Below are 22,318 nucleotides of genomic sequence, written 5' to 3' on the forward strand. Positions count from 1 at the left end.
CTCAATATTGTCTGTAACATAAATATGACTAGCAAGCTAGCAACACTACTGTGACCACGGCCATGCTCCCAAGCCAAAGCTTCAACCACTTTCTCCGCAACACTACACACCCCGCTCAACAATCCCAAGGGAACCGCCGCTTAACCTGCCAGGGAAAACTCCGCACTGCTCCACCTGCAACGCACCAACAAACCCCGACGAGAGAAAAAAGTGAAAAACAAACCAAAACAAACAGCTGACCACGGCTAAGAACAACTAGCAACCTCTCTCCCGAAATATAATACCAAACAAATCAAAGCTTCACAAAGTAATCAAATCAGTCCCCAAACAACAATCTGAAATGTCCTTCCCACAACGAGCCGAAACAAAGAAACCGGCCGCACTGCAAACGCGCTCCCAACAAACTTTATCCACGCGCACCAACTCCCAACATAAATCTTACCTATCCGTTGCTGTATCACAGGTAAAAGAAGTGGACGAGCCCCCATCTGTCATGGCCTGGCTCTTGGCCATAACAAAAAGCGTGGGAAAGGACAAAAACCATGTATGAAAAATATATTTATTAACAAAAGTTTGTCATAAACAAAGAACAAAGGAAAAAGCCAAAAAAGGCTAAGCAACGTGGCTGCTCCGTGGTCAGGTCCTCTGCGGGAGAGAGCGCTCGAGACTCCGGCTCCTCCTCTTAAATCCTCCGACAGCCGCCAGGTGTCCTCAATCAGGGCGTCACACAAAAGAGGAGAAACGTTAAAGGGCCATGCACCCCACAGGAGACCTTGAAGCAGGGGTCGTCACACCCCCCCCCTTAAAGTCGGTGTCCCCAGGACCACCGGCATACCGAACCAACCCCATCCCCAACGAAAACACAAATTCATACCACCTTACACTGCAATCTCCGCCTTCAGCAACCAGCCACATCTTTAGCAACACAGGTATCTGGGAAGCACACTTTAAAAAGATGGGCAGAGCGAGAAAGATTTAGCAAAACAGTGTGACAGGTAATATATAAACCTCAATGTCCAACCAACACCTACTTAGTGCCATGGAGCACGCGATAGCGCGTCAGCAATAACATTGTCCGATCCCCTAATGTGCTTAACATCAAGATTGTAAGCCTGGAGAAACAAAGACCACCTCGTCAGTCTTTGGTTAGGACATTTCATAGAATGGAGAAACGTCAGAGGATTATGATCTGTGTAAACCAAAATAGGTCCTCCTGCTCCCACATATACATTGAAATGTTGCAACGCCCAGATGAGCGACAACGCTTCCTTCTCAATCACTGAGTAATTTTTCTGGTAGCAGTTAAGTTTTTTTTATCCACATCAGGTTTTACCAAACTAAATTTCCTTGGATCCATCCCAACATCCCTTCTATTTCCTTCACAAACAGTTAGTGCCCCAGAGCGCCCTCCGAACCTGCTCTTATGAAGCAACACAAACTCATCAGCTGCCACAGCAGCTCCAGCCGCGGAAATTAACTTGTGCTCTGTTATGTAGGTAGCAATCTTGTCAGGAAGAATATTTTTGAACTGTTCCAAAATCATGAGTTCGTACAAATCGTCAAAAGAATCGATTTCAAGAGCAGTTAACCAACACTTAAAATGAATAGACAAATCCCTCGCCATCTCCACATATGTTTGATCTTGTTTTTGCTCAAAGAACCTAAAACGCTGTCGATAGGCCTCTGGCACCAGTTCATATGCTCTAAGCACCGCTGATTTTATTTTACTATAGCTAGAGCTATCTTCCAGACATAAGGAGGAATATGCAGACTGCGTTCTTCCTGTGAGAACACACTGAAGCATCAAAGCGCAGTCCGCATCAGGCCACTCTCTAGCCCTAGCTACACGTTCAAATAACAAAAAAAACGTGTCAGGATCACTTTCATTAAAGTGAGGCAGCAAGCGCAGGTTACCAATATCAAAGCGATGAGGAGACCTATACCCCTTTCACATCAAGGCTTTTCCCCTTCTAGCTCCGTGCTAGAGCTTTTCTGGTTCAGAACCGGTTCTTCGGTTTAGCGCCGGCTCTTTTCACACTGCCCAGAGTCCGACTGGTGCTGCGTCATCGCGTCATCGTTTGCGTCATGACGTAACCGTTTGCGTCATGACGTAACCGTTTGCGTGCCTGCTTCATAAAGCCAAACCGCGCGGAAACCCCTCACATCGACAACAACAACAATGGCAGATAGTATTGAAGCGCTACTCGTTGTGGTTTTGCTCTGTCGAAACGAAATGGCCGAAATGGGACGACTTTACTACCAACTTTACAGTCGTTACATGCTACATTCAAGACTTCTTTACAATCATCATCATCAACTTCAACGACGATTCGTTAGGAGAAAGAAGGTAAATATACGTCCTATTCGATGGCGTTAGAGCTAGCTGTTGTTAGCCTCTGCATGCGCCAAGCTCAAAATACCCAGCTTTGCAGCATTCATTACTATGGTATAACATTAAAACTGATTCTCAATGTTATTTCCACAGATCATGTTGAAGCTGGCGGAAAGGCGGATGTCGCGTGTTATTTGGACACAGCCCAGATCTTCCGACTGGTGGGACACCATTGCTTCCGACTTCTCCCCTCTGCAATTCATGCAGAATTTCCGCGTGTCCAGGGTGTCCTTTGACTACATCTGCAACCAGGTCAGCGGCGTTTTGGGGAGAAGAGACACAAATTACCGTCTGTGTATACCCAATAGAAAACGGGTTGCAATTGCCCTCTGGAAGCTGGCCACCGGAGGTGAATACAGGACCATCAGCCATCTTTTCGGGGTAGGCCTAACCACCGTTTGCGTCTGTGTTCAGGATTTCTGCAGGGCAACCATGGAAAAGCTGCTTCCACTACATATCAAATTTCCTGATGTGGAGAAGTTGGTGGAAATGGCCACTTTTTTCAACAACCGCTGGAGAGCACCACAGTGTGTTGGTGCAATCGATGGAAGCCACATCCCTATTTTAGCACCACAAAATTATCCCAAGGACTATTATAACAGAAAAGGATGGCATTCTGTTGTTCTACAGGCTGTTGTTGATGGCAGGGGGATGTTCTGGGATGTGTGTGTTGGCGACCCAGGTAGTGTACGCTAGAGTGCTAAAACAATCCAATCTTTGGGAGGCTATCAGTGATGGAGTGTTGCTAGGCCAAAACAAAATGGCCATCTCTGGCTGTGATGTGGGACATTACCTGATTGGTGACCCAGCCTATCCAATGCAAAGATGGCTGATGAAACCATTTTCGGACACTGGGAGACTGACCCCTGAACAGCACACCTACAATTACAGGCTGAGCAGTGCACGGTCGGTTGTTGAGATGGCTTTTGGAAGGCTAAAAGGAAGATGGAGGTGCCTCCTAAAAAGGAACGACTGCGCGCTGGAGCTCAGCAAAATAATGACCGTGACTTGCTGTGTACTACACAACATGTGTGAGGAACATAGCGACAACTTCACTGAAGATTGCCATGAACGTCTTGTGTACAACCAACCCCCTTTACACCCCTGTCCAGAACATGGTAGACAAGGAGCTGACGTTAGATCCGCATTGATGGACTATTTCAACATGGAGGACCACTGATATTACTGCAGTTAAACCTGATCCAATTTTTATCATGTCTCTTTTTTTTTTTTTTTACAATAAAATCACTGGATCACACTTGAATTGTGTTTATTTTGTATACAAATCACAGAATCAAGATACAAACAGGTATGAACAATATTCTTATAGAAAAAGTGCATACCCAAACGGTTTAACTATATTCTTATAGAAAAAGTGCATACCCAAATGGTTTAACTATTCTTATAGAAAAAGTGCATACCCAAACGGTTTAGACTATTATTAACTGAAATACACAGTGGGCCAAAATTTAAAAATCGGTTAAGAGTTAAGAGTTTACGTGAAATCCAGTTTATGAGCTACATTTGTTTGCTATGAGCTAAGTCATGTTTGAATTGTCCAATTTCAATCTATAATACTAATTTAAATGTAAAGAAAAGCAGAGCAGCTTACACTTTGCATCGAGATAAGTTTGCCTTTATATCAGTGAAATAAGAAATAAGACAATGTAGCATATGTAATATATGAAAATTCAAGACTATTGTGTAGTGCATGGGGGGATTATTGTAAGTAAGATCATATGAAACTATAATATCAGACATAGGACTTTTGTTTATTTTATATACAAATCAAAGAAAAGTATGGACAATATTCGTATATAAACAAGATTTATTCCAAAAAAGTGTGGAGAATATACTTTATATACTATAATAATGTGTGGGAAAAAAAAGGGTGTTAAAAAAAGGTATGAACAAAAAAAGGATGAACTATTTACATACAAAAATAAGGTCAGTTCTTGTTGGTCTCCATGACCTTCACAATCCTGTCTACCAAGCCAAGCATTGAGTGGCTGTTCTCCTCAATTCTCCTGAACACCTTTAGGAACTCAGTATTGGCAGTATGCACCTCCGCAAGCATCGCCTGGCCCTGCTCCAGTAGCCTTTCATCCCTCACGTCACTTTTCTCCATATAACTCAGAAGGCCAGATGACGAATCCCGCTTCCTTTTGACTACAAAGGGAAAAATAATAAAGTCAACACAGTATTCATGACATTTTATGAGATGTATATTATATACTGTGTAATGAAATGTTGTATTGTTATTATGGCTGCAGTTGCATAACTTGAACAACTACTACAATGACTATGCCATGATAAATGCACATGGCAACAGGGAACAGTATTACTATAATGATCACTGTAAACCTTACCCTGTTTGTTTCGGCCCACTGGCTGGATGAGGTTCACATTCAGCGACTCGACCTGCACCATAATCGACTAGACAAAGCGAGTTCACCGTCGATCCATAACCACTGGTCGGTCTGTCTCCGAGGACCGAGTCTAGCAAGTCATAATGTGGACTTGCTTTAGGACGACCGCTGCCACTCCGTCCGAGGTCTCGCTTTTGGTCCCGATAATCCTTCTTCACCTTCTTCAATTTGTTGGCAATCTGCTCAACGGTACGGTCAAACCCAGCGCTTGCCATGTCGTGCTGCAATTGTTGTAGAATTGCCTTGGACCGCGTGCTCCCCTCCAGCTTCCTTTGTACCTCTTCCGAAGACCAGATTCCCAGTAGGTAGCTAGTCTCCTCGGTGGACCACTGCTGCTTGTTAACTCGGTTTTCCATCGTTGTGTACAAACTGGATAACGCGCAGGCTTTTTGTTGTTGTTAGAGGTTGATCCCGCCCCTGCCCCCGCCTCCAACGTAAGCGTGACGTATGCGATTCTTGCTTCTACACGGACAACTTTTTGGTGCTCGAAACGAACCGGATTCCGGAGCTTAGAGGCTGCTCCGCTGCGGTGTGAACAGGAAAACCCGGTGCTTTTCAAGCACCAGCACCGAACCGGCCCCGAAACACCATTGGTGTGAATGGGGTACTAGTCACCTGTTCACCCAGCCCCTCACCGGACAACGCGCCATCTCTGAGAATAGCCAGACGATGTCCCTCCAACTCTATCTTGGCTTTCTCAGATTCTTGTCGCATCCGCTCCACTGTGATTTCCTTTTCAATTCCCAACTCATACTTCCTTTTGTCATGTTCCAGCTGCAACAACAACAATTCCCTCTGCTGCTCAAAAGAAAGTGCACTTGCCTGAAAACGAGGTTTTAACAAAACCCCCTCTTCCTTTGCAGCAAAAACTCCCGTCTCCCTTAACGTTGACACTATAGAGTCTTTTATGTTGTCTTTCACCCTTCTATCCCCGACAATAGACACAGAGAAATGCTCAGCAATTAAGAGCAGCTGCTCTCTTGAAAAAGTACCAAGCAACTCCTGAGACGGAGCTTCAATAAATGCCTCTACGTCAGCCATATTAACTTCCAACGACCCCTCACCGGAACACAACACCGGACCTTTAAACCGAGAGATGAGAAAGAACACACGCAAAAACAAACCGGACAGATACCACCACACTTATTATGCGTCCAAAGTGGAACAACACTAATGTTCTGATTGGAGTTTCCCCACTAACTCACCATCCCACTGACTAATCTCCTCCCTAGTCTTCATGCAGTTACTTGTGGTGGGTATTTATGCACCGGAGACCGCTGGCCCAGCAAAGCGACTAGCAAGCTAGCAACACTACTGTGACCACGGCCATGCTCCCAAGCCAAAGCTTCAACCACTTTCTCCGCAACACTACACACCCCGCTCAACAATCCCAAGGGAACCGCCGCTTAACCTGCCAGGGAAAACTCTGCACCGCTCCGCACTGCTCCACCTGCAACGCACCAACAAACCCCGACGAGAGAAAAAAGTGAAAAACAAACCAAAACAAACAGCTGACCACGGCTAAGAACAACTAGCAACCTCTCTCTAAGCTCACCACAGCACAGGTCCTCCATCAGAACATGTTCTGCCTTCTTAATCTGCAGACAGGATCTGCTGCTAGTGATTTGACCTTTGTGTGTTTCTCTTTGCAGATTGTAAAACTGCTGACCTTGTACACTCCAGTGATTGAGTTTGAAGAGCGAGTGTCATCCACGTTCCTCACAACTCTTAACGTGAGTAGAGGAATGCAGGGCTCTTTCACGTTCAGTCATATGTTAAGTAAGGCTTTTTATAATCTGCTTTTTCCTTTACATTTTAGAACCTTTTGAAAGACAGAGACGAGTCATCCACTTTGTTGATGGACGCCAAGAAGATCTTCTCCGTCTCCCTCCCCTTCACACCCTCCTCTGTGGCTCTGGAGACCATCCAGATCCCCGCCAGCCTCAATCTGGGCTTCCTCGCCCGCATCTAGACCAGAAACCTCTGAGACTGAATTGTGTTTACGAGAGGAAAAACACCAAAGTCTCTACACGTTGTAATGTCACCGATTACTGCAGGACTGCTGCAGAATTAGACTTGTGTAGTGATCACTGCTTCATACACTGGGGTTACATAATCCAATCATGGAACTACAGGTTGGGGGTATTGTTTCCGCACGGACACATGTGTTGACGGTACCTACTGTGTACCTACTGTGTGTTCCCCCTTTCACTTTCTCTTCTGTTCTCGTGCTGCGACAGACAGCATGTACATTCCTGCTGCTCAGTAAAGTACAGATTTGCACCTTCGATGCACCGCTTCAGACTCCCTTCTCTCGGCACTACACGACTTTGTTTACATGCATCTATGTTATAGCTTTTCAGCACTGCACAGCCAAAGACTCAGAACTGAATGAATCTGCAAGAAAAGTTTTTTTAAGGTCATCTATTGCCACGCCTCGTATTGCTAAAACAGGTATTCACAATGTTCCTAATATAAGATATAAGTAAGGACATTTGACAAATCATAAAACATGCAAGTTTGTTGGGATAGATGAATGTATCCTAGGACTGTTTTGATGGACAAATCTTAAAAAAAAAGAAAAGGCCAACCGATTTAAATGTTAAAATGTCTGAAGATGAGATTCTGTTTTATTTCTGTAACTTCATATATTTCTGTAACGACTAATATAAAATATGTATTTCACAGTTCTCAATATTGTCTGTAACATAAATATGACTAGCAAGCTAGCAACACTACTGTGACCACGGCCATGCTCCCAAGCCAAAGCTTCAACCACTTTCTCCGCAACACTACACACCCCGCTCAACAATCCCAAGGGAACCGCCGCTTAACCTGCCAGGGAAAACTCCGCACTGCTCCACCTGCAACGCACCAACAAACCCCGAGAGAGAAAAAAGTGAAAAACAAACCAAAACAAACAGCTGACCACGGCTAAGAACAACTAGCAACCTCTCTCCCGAAATATAATACCAAACAAATCAAAGCTTCACAAAGTAATCAAATCAGTCCCCAAACAACAATCTGAAATGTCCTTCCCACAACGAGCCGAAACAAAGAAACCGGCCGCACTGCAAACGCGCTCCCAACAAACTGTATCCACGCGCACCAACTCCCAACATAAATCTTACCTATCCGTTGCTGTATCACAGGTAAAAGAAGTGGACGAGCCCCCATCTGTCATGGCCTGGCTCTTGGCCATAACAAAAAGCGTGGGAAAGGACAAAAACATGTATGAAAAATATATTTATTAACAAAAGTTTGTCATAAACAAAGAACAAAGGAAAAAGCCAAAAAAGGCTAAGCAACGTGGCTGCTCCGTGGTCAGGTCCTCTGCGGGAGAGAGCGCTCGAGACTCCGGGGGTCCTTCTCAGGTCGATTAAATGGAATCCTTGCGTCCCTCACTTGCGTCGTTTCCCTGCGTTTAGTCCCTCCCACCAGGGAAGCATGGAGAGACGCAAGGAAACCACGAGAAGCAGGGAAATGAGTTTTAAGAGCAATGGGACGTCCTTTCCTCCGGAGCGTCACGTGAAGCGACGTCCGTTTGTGATGACGCTGCACAGCTGATCGTCTGACAGCAGCCAGCTCTGTCCCCGTTATTTTCACAAACACCCCCGCCTCTGTTAGTACACATTTACTGACACAAACATTTGTATCATCTGTTGTAGACCTAAATACATTAAATAAAATAAGAACTCATTCTCAAAAAAGATAAACGCCATTCTTAAAATGTATAAACGAACAATAGTTGGATTAATATTGATTAGAGTGCACAATAGAAATAAAATAATTCAGAGAAGAAAAAGAGATATGTTATCTATCAAAACCCAGTTAGATTAACATTCATTGGATTGCACACTTAGTTTGTGTGGATATGTAGCAAATTAACATGTTAAATAGCACTTAATGACTGACTGAATGGAAATGACAATAAATGAAAATGTAAAACGAAAAAGCGATCATGAAAATGTTTCCAATAAATGAATAAAATAATTTTTGACCACTTTGTTGTTCAGATATATCACATATTTGTAACTGAATGATGCATTAATTGAAACAAAACACAGTATAAACTGAGGAGTGAGTCCCGTGAGTTTCATGTGTTTTCTTCACTCCGCTGGGAAACTCTGCTCTCATGTCAAGAAGCATCAGATCAGTGCATGCGCTGCATCGTCCAATCAGTGAGCGATACACAGTAAGGGGGCGGGGAGAGTATCTGAGGATTTCACCGGAGGATGGTCTGGTGGTTCCTCGGTTATCGCTCCTCGATCCTCGGTCCTCCGGCAGAAATAAGAGCCATGGGACGCTACTCAAGATGGCGCAGACAAATCAACTTCCGGTGATACCGAGGACCGAGGACCGAGGAAATGAAAATAGTCGACCTGAGAAGGACCCCGGCTCCTCCTCTTAAATCCTCCGACAGCCGCCAGGTGTCCTCAATCAGGGCGTCACACAAAAGAGGAGAAACGTTAAAGGGCCATGCACCCCACAGGAGACCTTGAAGCAGGGGTCGTCACACTGGCTTTTCAGAAAGATTGTTTTGAAGGGCTTAACAGTACTACACAAAGAGTTTCACTACTTCAGAAGTTGCTTTGGATCTGGTTTCTCAAGCTCAGTGGGGTTTTATGTTTGTTCGAAGTTCAAGAAACAACAGGGAGTCCCACATTGAGTTTTTAGAATATTTAAATGATGTTTAAATGATGTTTAAGTATTGTCTTTGTTGACACTAACACACTCACTGTTGTAATGATCAGTCGTGTTATCAGGTATACAATGGTAAATACTGTATGTACACTCTAATCCTCATCTATTTGTCAAAAGAAGCTTGAATCCACTTTTTTTTTTAGAGGAAACTGTTTGGGGATGTAGGATCTAGAAAATGTATATGCAGTGTAGTGTAACTCTTTTCTCCCAGTCTAAAGTGATATCTGGACCGTACATGCAGCAAGAGCATGTCATTTTTTCCTTGTTCATCATAGCTCTGTGTTTGTGAATACCTAAAAGTTCATAACTGATTAATCCATCTTTTAAAAGCTTCAGACTGTGCACACCAGGAATGTGTTTCCTTGTATGTAGAAGTTACAACCCTGGCATTCCCACTGTTTCCTCAACAAGTGCAGTGCTATTGTAAAACTCGTATCATAATCATGTCATATTTTTAATTCTTTGCTCAAGTCCTTGTGGTCAAGCAGTGGCTGAAGTGCATCCTCATGGTGAGCTGACAGAGGATCAGCATCCGGTTTCTATTGTCAGAATCCTTGAAGAAACACTCCCACTCAATCAGGTGTCACAAGACGAGAGGGCGGAGTCTTCAGTCAAAGTCCGCAGCAGGTGAGCGACTGTCAAACAGGAAGAGAAACAACTGCAGGAGGAGGGACGAGGCCTTCAAAATAAAAGCATCAGGTTTGTCACTGAGATTATTAATGTTATAGCAGCCTCAATAATGTTCACTTTTTACCTCTCAAAATGAAGCAATGTCTACTTTCAGAGGTCCAAATAGATGAGGGCCCATTTCATGGAATATAACAAAAAGTGTTTCTGAAATAAATTACATACCCCACCTTTAAATTCCAAAGTAAATGCAAAAAATACCCAATATTACAAATACACATAGCCTAATTGAACCTGTCAGACAGCCATAAATGTTTATGCCATTTAAAAAACAAAGTATGCCTTAATAGTGAAATACAATTTATACTGAATTTCAAATAAAATATTCTGGTATGTTCATTGAGCATTATTTTGAAAGTTACAACCGGGTAAGCTAAGTAAATATATCTCTCTTGACTCTGGTGATTCTCGCATAGTTGTGAACCTGTGAGGGGGAGGGAGTGAGTTGGTAACCTGGAAAGTACAATGATACAACAGCTGATACATAAATATACTGACAAAAGAGGCTAAGACAATAATGATTAAACATGGCTCTGTTGGAACTCTACACCGAGGTAAGAGAAAAGTTACATGTCTGTGATACTATAGAGAAAATAATACCTTAATGTAGTTTCACAAAAACATATGGAAACTTTCTCAGGGCTCTGGCAGGTTGCAGAGATATAACTATGAGGAAGCTGGACTTATATTCTCATATAACTGTTTTACTTAACTTTTTAAATGTCACCTGAATCTTTTTACTTGTTAATATAGATATAAACTGTACTGAATGTATGAATGAGAAGTACATTAAAGTACTTCATATATGTTCATACAGGGAATATCATTACATTTACAGTGTTATTTGTTATTTTTAAATTGTAACTTTTAAAACGTTCCAGTACAACAGAGTGTGGATACCAGACGCAGGTCATGTGTGGAGATCAGCTGAGATTCTGAGAGACTTTCATCTTGGAGATAATGTTCTTGACTTGCTTCTTGAAGATGGCACTGTAAGTAAAACGTGACTAATAAAACATACACATGCAACTGCAATGGATTTATGATGGTGGGAAGTGACAGCTGACTTTACATAATCTCTGTACAGGAGAACCACTACCCTGTTGACCCGGCAAAACCACAACTCCCTCCTCTTCGCAACCCGGACATCTTGGTGGGGGAGAACGACCTCACGGCTCTCAGCTACCTGCATGAACCTGCAGTCCTGCACAACCTTAAAGTGCGCTTTGTGGAGTCCAAAATCATCTACACCTACTGTGGTACTGTCTCCTTTCACTGGCACACTTTATATAAGCACTACTGTGTGTGCTCCTGGCTCAGTTTACTGTTTCCTCATTTTCAGGTATTATACTGGTAGCTGTAAATCCTTACAAACAGCTTCATATCTATGGAGATGCAATCATTCATGCCTACTCAGGCCAGAACATGGGAGACATGGACCCTCACATATTTGCAGTAGCAGAGGAAGCATACAAACAGATGGCCAGGTAAATAAAAGCTGGTTTGATCATAAAGTAGGATATACAGTCTAGTTATAGTTGTATATTTTTTTTGTATTATCAGAAACCACAAGAACCAGTCCATCATCGTCAGTGGTGAATCTGGAGCCGGGAAAACAGTGTCTGCTCGGTACGCTATGAGGTACTTTGCTGTTGTAAGCAAATCTGGAAGTAAGACTCGAGTTGAAGACAAAGTTCTGGCATCCAATCCGATAACAGAGGTATGTTTTAGTAAAATCTCCAATAAACAATAGTAATGACTTTATATGTACAGAACTTTTTATACTAAAAGTACAGCTCACAGTGCTTTAAAAGATGGCATTATTTATTTTTTATTTGAACAGAGCTAACAATAGCTTATTAAGTTGGGAAAGGTTGATAAATGGGCAATGTTTCAGTACTCTGACAACGAAAAATGTATATTTAGCACTTTTTAAGACAACTTGTGGTGAGCTAGATTTAAGATAATTTATATCCTTGTGAAAACTTCAAAAGAGACCTGATGACCTGAGGTGATTTTCTCTCAGGCAATAGGAAATGCAAAGACCACCAGGAATGACAACAGCAGCCGTTTTGGGAAATACACAGAGATCGGCTTTGACAGGCGGTACCGGATCATTGGAGCGAACATGAGGACCTATCTCTTAGAGAAATCCAGAGTCGTTTTTCAGGTAGTGTATAAGATGAAAGATGTTGTTAGCACATTCTTTATAGTATATATCCGATCCATAACAATAATACCTTTGTTATTCAGGCAGACAACGAGCGAAACTATCACATCTTCTACCAGATGTGTTCCTGTGCTCACCTGCCTGAGTTCAAGAATCTAAAACTGTGTGAGTGTCTGTCCTGAGGGTTTATTCTACAGTCCAATCATACACATTTTCATTGTATAAATACTGTACTATAAGATTGTATGATGATATGATTATAAATTCCTGTCATCAGTGAGTGCAGATGAGTTTGCGTACACCTGCATGGGCGGTGAGATCACTATTGAAGGTGTGGATGATGAGAAAGACATGGAGGAGACTCGGCGGACCTTCTCACTCCTGGGTAAAAAAAACACGTAATCTGTCAGACTGTAACTGGCTTTTAGTGTGGCTTATGTAACCTTGCTCTCTCTGCCTCTCCAGGATTGATGGAGGACTTTCAGTCAGATGTGTTCAAAGTGTTGGCAGCAGTTCTGCATTTGGGGAATTTGGAAATCAAAAACTCTGGAGATGGAAAATCATCAGTTCCAGTGAGTCCCAACTACTTCAGCTATGCGTTTTGTTTATGAGGTGAGATCTTAAAATATGGTTTCCATATCTTCCAGCCCAGCGATCCACACCTGGCAGTCTTCTGTGAGTTGCTGGGTGTGAGTGCAGAGGGTTTGGCTCGCTGGCTGTGCCACCGGAGGATTGTTCTGGTGGCGGAGACGGTGGTGAAGCCGGTGCCCAAGGAGCGGGCTGTAAACGCCAGAGATGCCCTAGCCAAGCAGATCTATGCCCACCTGTTTGACTGCATCATCAACAAGATAAACACAGCACTGCAGGTTCCAGGAAAGCAACACGCTTTCATTGGTGTTCTGGACATTTATGGGTACTTCAGATACATCACTTTTTTTTTCAGCTGCTTGATGATTCAGGTCACTTTAGTTGCTATTTTTGATGCTATCTTTGTGTCCTCTGCCCTCAGGTTTGAAACATTTGACATCAACAGCTTTGAACAGTTTTGTATCAACTATGCAAATGAGAAGCTTCAGCAGCAGTTTAACTTGGTAAACTTCACACTCGTCCCAAATCATTGCAAAACACTGCATACAAACCTTCATCCACTCAGAGGGTCATTCTCTTGTCTTTATTCATTTCAATCAGCACGTGTTCAAGCTGGAGCAAGAGGAGTACATGAAAGAGGACATCCCATGGACGTTGATAGATTTCTATGACAACCAGCCGGTCATTGACCTGATTGAAGCAAAGATGGGGATCCTGGACTTGCTTGATGAAGAATGTTTGGTAATTTAATGGATGTGATGAGAACTTGAACTATTAATGTTTGTTTTGTTCTGCATCCTTGACATATTTCATTTTATTCCACAGTTTCCTCAGGGCACAGATCGAAGCTGGCTGCAAAAGCTCTTCAAATATCTCGATGCCAACCCTCTGTTTGAGAAGCCCAGGTTATCAAATGAGGCGTTTGTGATTCAACACTTTGCCGACAAGGTGCAGTCCAATAATCCTTAGGAACCCGTTTCACGCATGATTTAGCAACAAAGTTACTTCTTCTGTTATACATTAATAAGCCTCTTGGATTCCTGACTGATTTGTATCTCTGTGTTTGAACATTAACAGGTGGAATATCAATGCAGAGGCTTTCTAGAAAAGAACAGAGACACTCTCTATGAGGAACTGGTTGACATTTTGAGAGTCAGTGAGGTAATCAAAGGCCCTGTTTTATTTTGGCTTTTAATTGTCATTAAGTATCTGTGTCATGATTGCCAACCAATGCAGCTTTCTTCGTCTAATTGTATCACATTTCTACTGCGTTCAGTTTCCTTTTGTGGCCAACTTTTTCCAAGAGGAGAAGCAAAAACCTGTGACCACGAAAGTTGTCAAAGTGAGGCCCGCCAGACCCGTAGTGAAACCAGCCAATAAACAGCAGAGAGCCTCAGTGGGAGATAAGGTGAACATGTTTACCTACTGTTGCTGCTCACTGGAGATTAAACTCCCTTAGTGGAGTTTCCATAATATTCTGTATTTACCAAGGTCATTGTTTCCTTTCTCTACTCTCTCCTTGTTATAGTTCTGCAGCTCCCTCTCTTTACTGATGGAAACACTGAATGCTACCACCCCTCATTATGTGCGCTGCATTAAGCCCAATGACGAAAAGCTCCCATTTGAGTGAGTGCTGGTTAAACTGTGTTTGACACCATCCACTGTGTGTTCTCCTAAATCTTTGTGCACGTTTGTGTCTGAGGTGTAAGCGTGTGTTTGCTTGTTTTTCCAGATATGACTCCAGGAGGGTGGTGCAGCAGCTGCGAGCCTGTGGAGTCCTGGAAACTATTCGTATTAGTGCACAGAGCTATCCCTCCAGGTGACTGTCAATGATATGAGACTCCCAGAAATATGTCCAAATGCTCATGTTTTTAAAGGCAAACATGTTTTTTGTCTGCAGGTGGACATACATTGAGTTTTACAGCCGATACAGTATCCTAATGTCACATCAGGAGGGAGACCTCAGTGACAAGAAACAGACCTGCAAGAACGTGCTGCAGAGGTTGATTCAGGTTAGACGCCTCTTTTTCCCCTTTTTAAGTGTTCTTTTTGCTTTATTTGAAGTGGGGCGGTATGAGGTACTTATGCATAGTCAAGAGAAACAGGCAAGAGTATCGGCAAGGAAGTAAAACAATGTAATGCTATCAACGGGAGGGAGCAAACGGGAAACTGCCACCGTTATATAATCAACTCCCCTTGCCAGCAGAATCCATTGTGAAAAAACAGTTATTATCAGAAACAGAATCCCTTTATTAGTCCCACAGAGGGGACATTTGCAACCATGCAGACCACAGGGGATGCTGGTCTATCGCTGCCTCTGTTACTTAGCTTGTTCATATCTTGTTTATATTATAAGTCACAGAATAACACAAACAAACTGATCCATCCCACATTAACCCTCCTATTGTCTTCGTTTCCCCCCCTTACTTTGGTGTTCGCGGTCAAATTTGACCGGTCCTGTTTGAACTGCTATTACATTAACACAAAAACCATTAATCATCACCAAATTTCATTTAACACCCTTTCAAACTGTAAATATTGTATCAGACTACTGGTATACATGAAAAACTGCAGTAAATATACAAAGAATAGACACTGAACATGTATTGCGTGTGCCAGGTGTGATTCACATGGGGGGATGGGCACATAAGAGCGGGAAATGTGTCAAATTGTTGTGTGTGTGTGTGTGTGTGTGTGTGTGTGTGTGTGTGTGTGTGTGTGTGTGTGTGTGTGTGTGTGTGTGTGTGTGTGTGTGTGTGTGTGTGTGTGTGTGTGTGTGTGTGTGTGTGTGTGTGTGTGTGTGTGTGTGTGTGTGTGTGTGTGTGTGTGTGTGTGTGTGTGTGTGTGTGTGTGTGTGTGTGTGTGTGTGTGTGTGTGTGTGTGTGTGTGTGTGTGTGTGTGTGTGTGTGTGTGTGTGTGTGTGTGTGTGTGTGTGTGTGTGTGTGTGTGTGTGTGTGTGTGTGTGTGTGTGTCAGGTGTGATTCACATGGGAGGATTGGGCACATAAGGGGGGGGGGGAAACACATCTAGAGTATGTGTGTGTGTGGGTATGGGTGTTTGTGTGTGTGATGGTTACTAATTCCTTTTCTTTATGGCGGTCATTTTTGACCGGGAACACCATGGGTGTTACAAAGTTGACTAAATCATCCAAAATTCAATGAAAGTGGTGATCAGCAATTGTATATGTTCAAATGTCTACTGTGAAGGATATCATAAAGCCTTAATGCAATCGAATGTAAAACAAAAAAGTTATGATTGATGAAAGTAGTAAATCGGTCAGATTTGACCCGAAGACAACAGGAGGGTTAAACAAACTTTTAATTTAAATGCATCGTTCTCATGCAATATTGGGCACTGCTTGTTTGTTTATAATTGTTGTGGTTTGATCTCTAGGACTCCAACCAGTACAAGTTTGGTCGGACAAAGATCTTCTTCCGGGCTGGTCAGGTAGCTTATCTGGAGAAGCTGCGTCTGGACCGGCTGAGAGGAGCCTGTGTGACCCTGCAGAAACACGTCCGCGGGTGGAGCAAGAGGAGGAAGTTCCTGCGCATGAGAGAGGCGGCCATCATCCTGCAACAGTACATCCGGGGAACAAAGACAATCCGGTTAGAGGCCTACAGTTATTTCTTCCTGCATGCCCTGTTGTGTATGTCAGGTTTATGACATGAACATCCACTTGTTTTTGCAGTAAAACAGTGACTGCTGCGGCTCTGAAGCAGGGCTGGGCAGCGCTGGTGATCCAGAGGTGCTGGAGAGGTTACCGCATGAGACAGATCTTCCATTTAGTCCGTGTGGCCACCGTCACCATCCAGTCCTTCACACGAGGCTGGATTGCCCGTAAACGCTACAAAAAGGTCAGAGAGAGGTTGATTAATTATGTATTTGATATGGTGACATTACCAAGTGTAACCACATGGGATTCATGCTCTGCTAACTCTCTTCTCAGATGGTGGAGGAGCAGAAAGCCCTGATTTTACAGAAGTACGCCCGAGCATGGCTGGCACGGCGGCGTTTTCAGACCATGCGTCGGCTGGTGATCAACGTCCAGCTCTCCTTCAGGGTGCAGCAGCTCAGGAAGAAGATTGAAGAGCAGGTAGAGATGCTTCCAAGGTTATTATCATTATCAGATGTGGCTTTTATGACGAGGATATATCTAAATAGTTGTCTCCGTCCAGAACAAAGAGAACCGTGGACTGATGGAAAGACTCTCAAGCTTGGCCAACTCCCACTCTCACACCGTGGACAGGCTGCACGGTCTGGAGGCGCAACTGGAAAAATCAACCAACCAGAAAGTGTCTTTGGAGGCCAGAGAGAAGAAAGTGAAAGAAGATGCTCGCCAGGTTAGTCATGAAGTTGATGCTTGAAATCGAATACAGTAGTTGGTGTATTTGCAGCATTTTGTTTGGTTATGAAGTGTACTTCAGGAGCCCCTTTAAAGCAGTTTGATTCTATCAGCAGATAACAACACAGCTTCAGAAGGAAATAGATGCACTCAAACTTGAGAAGCAGAACTTGGAGAAAAAGTTTGACGCTTCTTCCAAAGAAGCCAAAGGTAAAAGGAGTCATGATTGTTATATATGCTATCCTTATTGTAGTTTGTACCACATGTGTAACTAGTTCAACACTCTTACAGAGAGCTTTGACCATATGAAGACGAATCTTCAGGAAGAGAAAGAACATGAAGCAAGGTTTAGAAAGTGAGTCATGAATGCATCTTTTCTACAGCACTGATCAAATATTTGTTTAGCAAAAGCACATTGTGGCTCTGTGGTTAAAGTGAATAAGTTGGGTGATGAGTTGATTGTTAGCAGAGTTGCAGAGAACAACATTGAGATCCAGAGGATTGACCACGAGAAGGAGGTGGAAACTCTGAAAGAGGGGATTAAGAGATTGAAAGAGGAGAGAGTCAGCCTGCAGAGAAAGATCGAGGAGGGGGACCAGGTGAACGCTGACCTACAGGAGCAGGTCATCCAACTCACCAAACATGTCAAAATCATTCCCGAGCTACGGAAGGATCTCAACAACCTGCAGAACCAGAGAAATAACATGGACCGGAAGATGAAAGAGCAGTCGGAACAAGCCAGAGGTACATACTTTTACCTGTATGTCATTATACATAAATAAAGACTTGTGATGAACCCTGAATATCTCTTTGCAGCTAAAATGAACGATATCACGAGACAACTTCTTGGTGGTATCGTTGAAGAGAACGTTCTTTTGGGGTAATCCAAATATTTGAGGTTTTTATTTCACACAGTTGTTCCATATCTCATTTAGGATTTTAATCTCACACATTATTTCTCTGAAGGCTAACTCCAGACGACTCTGAGAAGATCTGTGAAGTTGAAGATTTGCTGGCAGCCTTTGATGGTCTTCAGAAAGCTACCAGGTCTATATTGACTGACGACTGTAGCAATCCTCTCACTTTATGTCTGTGTAAACAGTTTTGTGCCTGTTTGACAAACTTGTTTACCTTTGATCCTGTTTGACATGGTTTCACCTTTTGTGGCAGAATCCTGGAAAACCACCAGAGGGAGCAGAAGGAGGGCTGTGAGACCCAAGTGGAAGGCTTTAAATTGAAAGTGGACCACCTTGAAAATGAGAACAGCAAGTTGCAAAACCTGTTCCAGGAGAAAAGTAACGTCAACGAGAACATTCGCCAAGAACTGTCCAGGCTCAGCAGCGAGAACTCAGTGCGTAATTGCCTTCTTGGCCACATTTACTTTCTTGGTATAGATGGGTTTTTGGAACATGCTGTCATTTGTGCTTTATTTAACGTCATCCACAGGTTATCCCGGAGCTGAAAGTTCAGGCTTTAGAGCTTCAGAGACAAAAACAAGATTTGGAGGCCCGTGTAGAGGAGCAGAGCAGAGAACTAACAGGTACATCTGTTTCACTTTGAAGCTCTTTTGCACATTCCTTGTTCTTTTGTTCATTTTTTTTTAATGTACTCTGAAAGACAAAACTGAAGAGATCACAAACGTGCTTCAAAAGAAGATTCAAGAAGAGAGCTCACAACGGAGGTAAGATACTTACTGTAGATTGATGTCGGTTTCTTGATTAAAGAAGTGATGGTCATTTCTGAGTCGGCCTGATTTTGTTGCTCGTTAGGCACTTTGAGGAGAAAAGTGAAGAGCTGGAGGAGTTGAAGAGGGAGCTCAAAGGCAGAGTGGAGGAGCTGGGAGAGGAGAACGATCACTTGAAGAGACAGCTGCAGATGGAGAGCGAGGCCAAGAGCAAACTGAGACAGGAGACTTCACAGTTAACCGCTGACAATATGGTGTGTGATACAATGCAAGTGTCCGAATGTCTTGTATGAACGAAACACTTGAACAAATCCTGCTTTTCCTTTCAGGACTTTGAGGAGCAGCTCGACCAGAAAGACCGATTAATAAAGAAGCTCCAGAAGCAAATGAAAAGCCTTGAAACATCACAGAGAGGTAGCATTGTGGCTTGTGCTAACGTTTCATACAATTGATTCACCTCCTCCATATTCATCTCTGTTATGTTTCTCACACAGCAAAGCAAACGTCTGCGCCTGCAATCCCCAAAGACTTCCTCGGCATGTTGGAGTACAAGAGAGAGGATGAATCCAGACTCATTCAAAACATCATTCTGGGTATTCATCCTCTGCATTATTCTACATTCATTTCGTGACTTTGTCTGGTCTACTAATGCTAATAGAGCAGGAATACATTTGAACTGCAACTTGATACATTCTACTCATAGATCTGAAGCCCAAAGGTGTGGTGGTCAACATGATCCCCGGGCTGCCGGCTTACATCCTCTTCATGTGCGTGCGCCACGCCGACTACCTCAACGATGAAGTCAAACTCAAGACTCTCATGAATGGAGTCATCGGTGCTGTCAAAAAAGTCATCATGGTGAGATTGAGTTTAATTTCATTAGCCTTTATCTTGACTGTGGATTTGCTAAACGAATAATGATTATGATCCAAATACTGTTATTAATAATCCTATCGAAGATTAGTTAGCCTGATTGTATGCAGTTGTTTCATTTAGTATTATTAATTCATGTTGTGATATTGATAATGTGCAAAGGATAAACAGCTACACATATAGAAAGAAATCATTTGTTTGGCTGCTGAAAATTAATTAAAGGACATTTTTTCATTTCAGAGTCACCACAAAGACTTTGAGTTGCTGTCCTTTTGGCTCTCCAACATGTATCAGCTGCTCAACTGTCTGAAGCAGTACAGCGGGGAGGAGGTCTGTCTTCACTGAACTCACACGGGTTACACTGTTGTTGTTTTTTTGTCTGTTAACAAAGTCTTGTACAGTAGAAATTATATTTTCACTTTCTCTTTTTTTCTTTCTGTTTTAAAAAAGGAGTTCCTAAAAGAAAATACTCCCTGCCAGAACAAACACTGCCTGCAGAACTTTGATTTGTCTGAACACAGACAGATTCTCAGCGACCTGGCCATTCAAATCTACCATCAGTTCATCTCAATCATGGAGAAGACCCTCTCTCCTGCAATTGGTATTTCCTCATCAGTTCGTCATTATCACATGTGAACCGTATTCAACCTTAAATGTGCTGCTTTACTTTCTCCTGACAGTTCCTGGTATGCTGGAGCACGAGAGTCTACAAGGGATTTCCAGCATGAAGCCGACGGGTTTTAGAAAGCGTTCGAACAGCATCTACGAGGACTCAGAGACACACACCATCTCCTCCATCGTTCAGCAGCTCAGTGTCTTCCAATCCACCATGAGCCAGCATGGCATGGAGCAGCGCCTCATCAAACAGGCTGTCAAACAAATGTTCTACCAAGTGGGAGCGACCACCCTCAACAACATCATGCTGCGCAAAGACATGTGCTCCTGCAGGAAGGGGATGCAAATCAGGTGTGTGGTTGTTTTTTGATAATAAAATAGTATTGTTACATTGATACAAAATAGTTATAGTGGGTGACAAGTAGCTCACCTGGCGTAGAAGGATGCCCCTTGTACTAATACTGATATAGGTTTCAATTCGACCAGCAGCCTGTCTATCTTTAGCGGTACTAATAAAGCCATTAAATGCCTAAAAGAAAATACAAAAAATATATTATTTCATAGCTTCTCTGTTTGTGTAGGTGTAACATCAGTTACCTGGAGGAATGGCTGAAGGAGAAGGAGCTGCAGAGCTCGAATGCGATGGACACTCTGAAGCCGTTGTCTCAGGCCGCCTGGCTGCTGCAGGTCAACAAGTCCACCGACGAGGACGCCAAGGAGATCACCGGCACATGCACTGAACTGAACCCCGTTCAGGTACTTCATTCATTTTCACACCTGCAGTATTTCTGTTATATAACTAAATCCAGCTTCACACTGAAACAATACTCTCATTCAAATGTGCAGATTGTCAAGATTCTGAACTCCTACACCCCCATTGATGATTTTGAGAAAAGAGTGACGTCGTCATTTGTCCGAAAAGTTCAGGTGAGCTTGATTTGGTGATTTTCAATTTAGCAAGTTTTTTTAAAATAGAGTGTAATGTCTTCAAAGACTTGCCATACTTGTACTTCACTAAATATGCTTATCTGCTCCTTGTTGCAGTCGTTACTACAAGATCGTGACGGGTCCACGCAGCTGATGCTGGACTCAGATTATCGTTTCCAGGTCACGTTTCCTTTCTGCCCGTCCGCGCAGGCCCTGGAGCTGCTGCAGGTCCCCAGCAGCCTCCACCTGGGCTTCCTCTCCAGGATCTGACACAGATCCTGACCTTTCACTGCTCATGACTGATTCATAGTGCAGCAACCTATGGCTGTGTATGTCATTGTATATATAAATATGTAAACACTTTAAATAAACAGTAAACACCATATAGGTGTAATAGAAGTCATGTCTCGCAATAAGGAAATATATTTTCTATAGATTCTTATTTTTTCAAGCATTTATTTTGTTCGAACTGCAACCCATATATTCTCATATTAAGTTAAACCACAGAAAATGAACCAGCTACAACTGTTTTTTTTTAATTGATTCGGTGTTTCAATCTTCTCTCAATAAAAACCCCAGCCATTCCCTGGTTTTAGCTTCTTCAGTGTTAGGATTTGTACGTGTCTCTATGTTACATCACTGTTACCTGAATTCAGCTCAATCCATCTAGAAAAAGCAGCCTTTAATAATACTTTTCCCAACATAAAGGTTTAAATGCTGTTTAAAGTCTTTCTGATGAGGTTAGCCAAAGTAGCCAAATTGAAATATAGGAAGTCTCATACTGACATATGATCCAACTAAGGACATGACCTCAGCGCTTTCAGGCGCTGTTAAAGTGTAAAAGAAAGGAAGTGGAAACAATAAAACAGTATTTAAATAATTAATTCAAAACAGAGGATTTCAGAAC

At 42.9% G+C, this 22,318-nt stretch overlaps 2 protein-coding genes across 5 annotated transcripts; both read left to right on the forward strand.

Annotated features, from left to right (window-relative positions):
- The first annotated feature begins 5,331 nt into the window (after positions 1 to 5,331).
- LOC117491932 (unconventional myosin-Va-like) lies at positions 5,332 to 7,511 on the forward strand. The gene is made up of 2 exons (XM_034142078.1): positions 5,332 to 6,554; positions 6,641 to 7,511. Exons 1-2 carry the CDS (start codon positions 6,402 to 6,404, stop codon positions 6,791 to 6,793), a joined length of 306 nt encoding a protein of 101 aa, XP_033997969.1. The 5' UTR covers positions 5,332 to 6,401; the 3' UTR covers positions 6,794 to 7,511.
- A 3,143-nt stretch (positions 7,512 to 10,654) lies between these two features.
- Positions 10,655 to 21,996, forward strand: myo5c (myosin VC). Of its 4 annotated transcripts, none has more exons than XM_034142015.1 (40): positions 10,655 to 10,766; positions 11,094 to 11,204; positions 11,300 to 11,471; positions 11,555 to 11,699; positions 11,776 to 11,932; positions 12,239 to 12,382; positions 12,466 to 12,547; positions 12,660 to 12,767; positions 12,848 to 12,954; positions 13,030 to 13,295; positions 13,392 to 13,473; positions 13,571 to 13,711; positions 13,796 to 13,918; positions 14,048 to 14,131; positions 14,247 to 14,378; positions 14,499 to 14,596; positions 14,703 to 14,789; positions 14,871 to 14,982; positions 16,364 to 16,575; positions 16,659 to 16,824; positions 16,917 to 17,063; positions 17,146 to 17,310; positions 17,426 to 17,522; positions 17,604 to 17,667; positions 17,779 to 18,056; positions 18,129 to 18,192; positions 18,279 to 18,359; positions 18,483 to 18,663; positions 18,759 to 18,852; positions 18,930 to 18,993; positions 19,082 to 19,250; positions 19,326 to 19,410; positions 19,491 to 19,589; positions 19,700 to 19,854; positions 20,110 to 20,199; positions 20,320 to 20,470; positions 20,550 to 20,835; positions 21,066 to 21,240; positions 21,331 to 21,411; positions 21,529 to 21,996. In XM_034142015.1, the coding sequence occupies exons 1-40, from the start codon at positions 10,740 to 10,742 to the stop codon at positions 21,679 to 21,681; spliced, it is 5,235 nt and encodes a 1,744-aa protein (XP_033997906.1). In that variant the 5' UTR covers positions 10,655 to 10,739; the 3' UTR covers positions 21,682 to 21,996. The 4 variants fall into 4 exon arrangements, with proteins under 4 accessions (XP_033997906.1, XP_033997907.1, XP_033997908.1 ...); XM_034142016.1 differs by having other exon boundaries at positions 17,782 to 18,056; XM_034142017.1 differs by having other exon boundaries at positions 17,429 to 17,522.
- The last annotated feature ends 322 nt before the right edge of the window (positions 21,997 to 22,318 follow it).

This window comes from Trematomus bernacchii, unplaced genomic scaffold, assembly GCF_902827165.1.
Source record: "Trematomus bernacchii unplaced genomic scaffold, fTreBer1.1, whole genome shotgun sequence".
Lineage (NCBI taxonomy): Eukaryota > Metazoa > Chordata > Actinopteri > Perciformes > Nototheniidae > Trematomus > Trematomus bernacchii.